The sequence below is a fragment of the Prosopis cineraria genome, unplaced genomic scaffold (genome assembly GCF_029017545.1).
Source record: "Prosopis cineraria cultivar Desert tree isolate PC_DT_omini unplaced genomic scaffold, ASM2901754v1 PC6, whole genome shotgun sequence".
Taxonomy (NCBI): domain Eukaryota; kingdom Viridiplantae; phylum Streptophyta; class Magnoliopsida; order Fabales; family Fabaceae; genus Prosopis; species Prosopis cineraria.
The window spans coordinates 6,812,729-6,818,364 of NW_026555337.1; the positions used below are offsets into that span (position 1 = coordinate 6,812,729).

The following is a 5,636-nucleotide window of genomic DNA, read 5'->3' on the forward strand; positions in this document are numbered from 1 at the left end:
AAAGAATTTCAACTTTACCCTATTAAAAATAAGAATGGAGATATGCACTATATACGATGAGCCATAAAATTAAATTTATAATAGAGATAAAATTAAAAAATGATAATAAGTGATCTTCCATGTATCTTATATTAAGGACTAAAGAACTTTTTTAGAAAATGTCCTACAGTAAAAATTGAAAGGAGTAATACATCATGCCTGGTAAAGAATTTGCCTTAGGTCTCAAAACTCCTTCACACAGCCCTATAGGCATCGCCAACAAAGTTAAAAAAAAAAAAAAAAGAGGTAGATGTCCATGTGGTATGCCACATACGTATAGTCAAGTCAACTAAAAGTGAACTGTTTGAGTCTATCAAAATTGGACACATTGCTCTCTTTTAAAAATTGGGGAAAACATTGACCCTTTCATTAGTTAAAAATGCTAGACACCCTTGGCATGATACTTCGAGAGCAAATTTGGACTTGAATCCTTGATTTATAATAGAAGTGCCTAAACTAAAAATGAGCAAACATGCTTTTGATTATCCCAAAAACATGTTTACAATTTAAGGGCAAACAGCAATAATTGTACTCCTACAAGAGGAAGAGGGAGGTGGGAGACCTTTTTTTAATTATATTATATGAGAAACTGTCACATATTTCATTGTTTTTTTTATAAATAAAATTACAAAATTCAAAAAATATTAATGATATTTTTTCAAAAAACATTACTCCTCATATAAAATCAAAATTTATTTTCACGAAACAATTTTGTTTCATTAATTATGAGAGTAATTTAGTCTAAAATTTTCAATTTAAAACATAATTATATATGTTTAAGCAATTTTGTTAAACCGTCAGTGATTAAAATGTGCTTATATTTTGATACTGAGGAATACTTAATAATAATGAAAATGCCATTAAAGAAGTATATAAGAAAAAAGATGAAGAGAAAGCAACTGACGTGGCCCATCTCATGTCTACTCAGTGTTAGCTAGCCCAGTGACGCAGTGATCTCCGTCTTCCTCACTCTTTCTCCTCCTCCTCCTCCTCCTCCTCTTCCCCACTCTCCTATTCCTTTCACCTTTCACCTCTCTACAAACAAACAGTGACAAACAAATCTTCCTGATCGATCTTACTTCATTATTCGCATATCAGTGATACCCCCAAGAACTAACATGTCTAGTAGTGGCATGGATTTAACAGCAGAAGGATCGTCTTCTTCCTCGAGCCCTACACTGAGCCGCTATGAGTCCCAAAAGAGAAGGGATTGGAACACATTCGGGCAGTACCTCAAGAACCAGAGGCCTCCAGTGGCTTTATCTCAGTGCAATTGCAACCATGTGTTGGACTTCCTTCGCTATCTGGACCAGTTCGGCAAGACTAAGGTTCACCTCCAAGGTTGCATGTTCTATGGCCAGCCAGAGCCGCCGGCACCGTGCACATGCCCTCTCCGGCAAGCCTGGGGTAGCCTGGATGCTCTCATAGGCAGGCTCAGGGCTGCCTATGAGGAAAATGGTGGTACCCCTGAGACCAACCCTTTTGCTAGTGGCTCCATAAGGGTGTACCTTAGAGAGGTCAGAGAGTGTCAGGCTAAGGCTAGAGGCATCCCTTACAAGAAGAAGAAGAAGACTGTTTCTGCTACAAATCAAACCAAGGGGACTACTGATCATGAATCTTCTTCTACCTTGCACTTCTCTAATTGATTGATTCCTCCATCCCCTTTGATGATTCAGCTTCCTTAAGTATGGTAATTACTTAGTTTTTCGCTTTTGTCTTGATTGATGATTTGATGATTATCTCTTTAATTCAGTCTCTCGATCACTTCTCTTAACTATATATGATTTTCTTGATTCATGATTTGATGATTATCTCTTTAATTCGGTCTCTCGATCACTTCTCTTAATAACTATATATCAACTGAATTCAGTTCACTGAAAAGATCACATCGATGGATGATTTTTTTTCAAAAGGAAACTTGCTGTCAGATTGTACTAGTTGTCTGAGAACTAAATTGATGAGAGAACCCTTGAATGTTTCAAGAACTCTTCTGTTATATGTTTATAATTTAATGTTTGGCTGTACTGTGTTTATACTTGGATGATTAGTTGTATTATATTGTTTGTTTCATGAAAGACTAGTTGATTTTAGATGTTACGTTTTATTGATTTTTGGCTTTATTAATTAACAATAAGAGATATATAACTAAATCACAAGGAATGAAATTGAAGTTAGTGACAATTTTTAGTTGATTATAAAGCAGGTGTGTTGCATTGGTAGTCAAAAATGAAAAAGGGGAAGCAAATATATATAGCTGATGTACTGAGAAAAACAAAAATTCCACTTGTGATCACTTTGTGCCGTTAAGCTAATAGTTGTCAGAATTAAAGCATAAGATGTAATTGGCACTAATTAATAGATAGGCACTACTGATTGTGCAGAAAAGCACTGATTTGTGGCAGTATATCAATTAAATATTCGCCATCGAACACTTTCCCCTAATTTGGCCTTTCTAAGATTCTGCAGATTTTTTGTCCCATGAATAATTAAGTAGCATATCTTACACTTTCTCAAGTGACTCAGCATCAAAATAAACAAATCATTGAAAGCACTTGATTAATTAAGGTTTGAGGTTTCTTAAAAATCATGTTACCAAATATAAAATTGTTAAAAATGCATGCTTTTTGCGAGGGTTTTCCAAAGTCACCATTTTATACTAACAAAGTCATGATTGAATGGAATCTTTCGGAAGGATGTTGGAGAGAAACCTGATGATGCTAATTAAATATTAGAGGCCTTGTTAATCAGTTAACCTTAACGTTAACTATTCTTACTCTCAAAATAACCTTAACTATTCCCACTCTCAAATCTTAGCTATCATGTCCCACTTACAGCAATCTTTCGTGTATTTTGAAATTTGTGTTCCTTTTTCTCCACTGTGCTTCTTTATATTTCACCCTGCTTGTACCTTCAATTAGATTTTGCGTGTCGTCTAACATCTGATTCTGTGGGACACAGTAGTTTTATTCTCTTCATGAAAGTGCCATTTATTTTCAAGGGTGTGATTATAATAATTATAAGTACAATATTAATCAATACATAAAAATTTGAGGGGAAATCAAACTGATGTTTGGTTAGGCAAATGCTTGAGCCTTGTGCTTCCCATCATCTCACATGATCTTGTCGGCTATATATAGAACTTCAAATACCAGTTGGAATATATATATATATATATATATGAGACTCGTTCTTGTGTGTGTGTGTGTGTGTTGAATATTAAATCAAGTTGATGGATTTAATGGTGGTTTAATTTGTCTGAAGTGATTTAGTCTACTGATCAATGAAGCTGTCAAAACTTGTACATAAATATACGTGTGTGTGTCTGGATTATTGAGCAACGTACAACACTTGTGTGGTGCAAAAGCTTAACATAATAATAATATGGATACAAAAATCATGTGTAGTTTATAGGAAATATCAATAAGGGAATATTACATCAGTACTGTCGGTTAGCTGAGGGCCGGAGGCCCTATTTAGGGTTTTTGCTTTGTTTGTATTCGAGAACCAAAGTACCACGCACACACTTTTTTACTCAGCAGTTTTTGTGCTGGGAATCTGAAATAGTTTAAAGTATATCACATTCTCTTTTGTTCCCTTATCTCAAAGATGCTTAATCTGTCATTTGGGTTTAAACATGCATGCTTCATGCCTGCCTCTCCCCTCCTCCCCCCACGGAAGCCTCTTTTTTTTTCCTCCCTCTTGTTTTGGCCCTTCCTTTACACACTTTTAAAAACCTGAAGTAGTGCCCAACTGTTTAATTAGTATAGAGTGCTCATCATATATAGCTACAGGAAGATGTTTTATTTTCTTTTTATCACTTGGGTGCTAGAAAATTCTTTCTTAAATAACGTAATCCTAGGGGTTAAATTCCCTGCTCTTGTATGGTCTTTAACATAGCTTTGTTTTATTACGATCAGGATAGACGCTTATAGCTTTACTAATCTATCTCTATTTACTAAGTCAAAGTCTAGTGTACATATATATTCTTCATATATTTCAGATTTGATCTTGGTGAAGTAAAATGACAAGACTTTTCATATATACATGCTAGTTCTTTAAGGGTGCTCGCGCATGAACCACCCATGTTCTTTCAAATTTATTCATATATACCTTATAAGATTGGCCTTCGTCCGAGAAATCTATTCAAACTTTGAAAGAATTGATCACCTGAAACAATGCATGTAAACATGATTAATTATGCACTTTCGTTGCTTAGTTGAAGATAATTAATTATTAGATATATTGCTGTACTTTGGCACCATGGTTCTTCTAACATTTCCCCGGAAACTCGACTGGAAAAAAATAATGAAATTTACTTGTTAAATTTATTGATTAAGAGTTCCTTCTTAATTTACTCAAACTCTACTCAAGCAATCCCTATTATTCCCTTGTTATTCTTTCATATCAAGAGTAGCACTTTAGATGCAGAAGAAATGCACCAATTCCTAGCTAGCTAGACTCAACAACCAAACACGTACTTAATAATAAGTTTCCTGGATACGATATTTACTCGGTGGCATACAATGCCTGCTGGGAATTATAGGCTAACATGTGTGCGTGAAGCATATATATAGTATAATGTTAAGCGTACGAGCATGGACTGATGATAGTTGGCCTCATTTAATAATTAGACAGAGAAGTGATCGGTGCTTATAATTATTCTGACAGGATGAATTGGTAGGTGTATCAGATTATAATGAAACTGGAATGAGTTGCTCATCGATTTGCTTGCAAGGCGCAATGAATCTATTGGGAAGCTGTCTTTATGATCTCTCTCTCTCTCTCTAGCTGTTTCACACATGGATGCATGGCATGGCATGCCACGCTTGAAAGTCTGTGTTATACTTGGGAATTAATTTTTAAGCTCCTTGCAGAACCAAACTCTATCTCATTATTATTTCTTCTTCATCACTTGTTATATGTGCCCCTTATCATTTGAGTGTTAATCAATTTCTTGTAATCCACCCCTTCATTTTCATTATATACATTACATATATACATATATAACATAATTTTAATTTGCTTCTTTTTGCATCTGCTAGTTAATTATCAATTATTTCCCATCGCTTCCTCTCTCTCTCTCTCTCTCTCTCTCTCTCTACAATGAACATTTAATATGTACCTTTTTTTTTCTCCCTGTTCTGCTTGTTGTCCTTACCTGTGAGAAAATCCAGAAAAGACAGACCCATGGCAGGTGTCATTTTTAATTATAGAAGTTACAAAGACAGGAGACAATTTTCCGAGGTTTGTGGCTATACATGTGTGAACAATAATGAAAACGAGGAATTAAGAGAGCTGAAAATCTGTTAAGCATTAGACAGATATGTGAAGCCTTATGATGTGTGTTCCCTGGTGTCATCATATGATCGATTAGGAAGAACTTGAATATCTAGCTAGAATATGCATGTATGTATAACCTCCAGGTTATTTAAAACATCAAAAGTGTGTATGCGCGCGCGCGTTTCAAAAGGTGTTTTAGACGGCACCAATTTGCTTTAAAATCAATCTATATGGTCCAGTGACAATTTCCTCCACTTTTGAAGACCAAAATATATGATTCATGAGACATAATTATAATTAAGCGTTGAATCAAGGTT

At 34.9% G+C, this 5,636-nt stretch overlaps 1 protein-coding gene across 6 annotated transcripts; it reads left to right on the plus strand.

The window, feature by feature from the left end:
• The first annotated feature begins 958 nt into the window (after positions 1–958).
• On the plus strand, positions 959–5,065 carry LOC129313356 (protein LIGHT-DEPENDENT SHORT HYPOCOTYLS 10). 6 transcript variants are annotated; one of them, XM_054956365.1, is made up of 2 exons: positions 959–1,729; positions 4,708–5,065. In XM_054956365.1, exon 1 carries the CDS (start codon positions 1,158–1,160, stop codon positions 1,683–1,685), a length of 528 nt encoding a protein of 175 aa, XP_054812340.1. In that variant the 5' UTR covers positions 959–1,157; the 3' UTR covers positions 1,686–1,729; positions 4,708–5,065. The 6 variants fall into 6 exon arrangements, with proteins under 6 accessions (XP_054812340.1, XP_054812343.1, XP_054812344.1 ...); XM_054956368.1 differs by having other exon boundaries at positions 4,721–5,065; XM_054956369.1 differs by having other exon boundaries at positions 4,730–5,065.
• Positions 5,066–5,636: the final 571 nt, after the last annotated feature.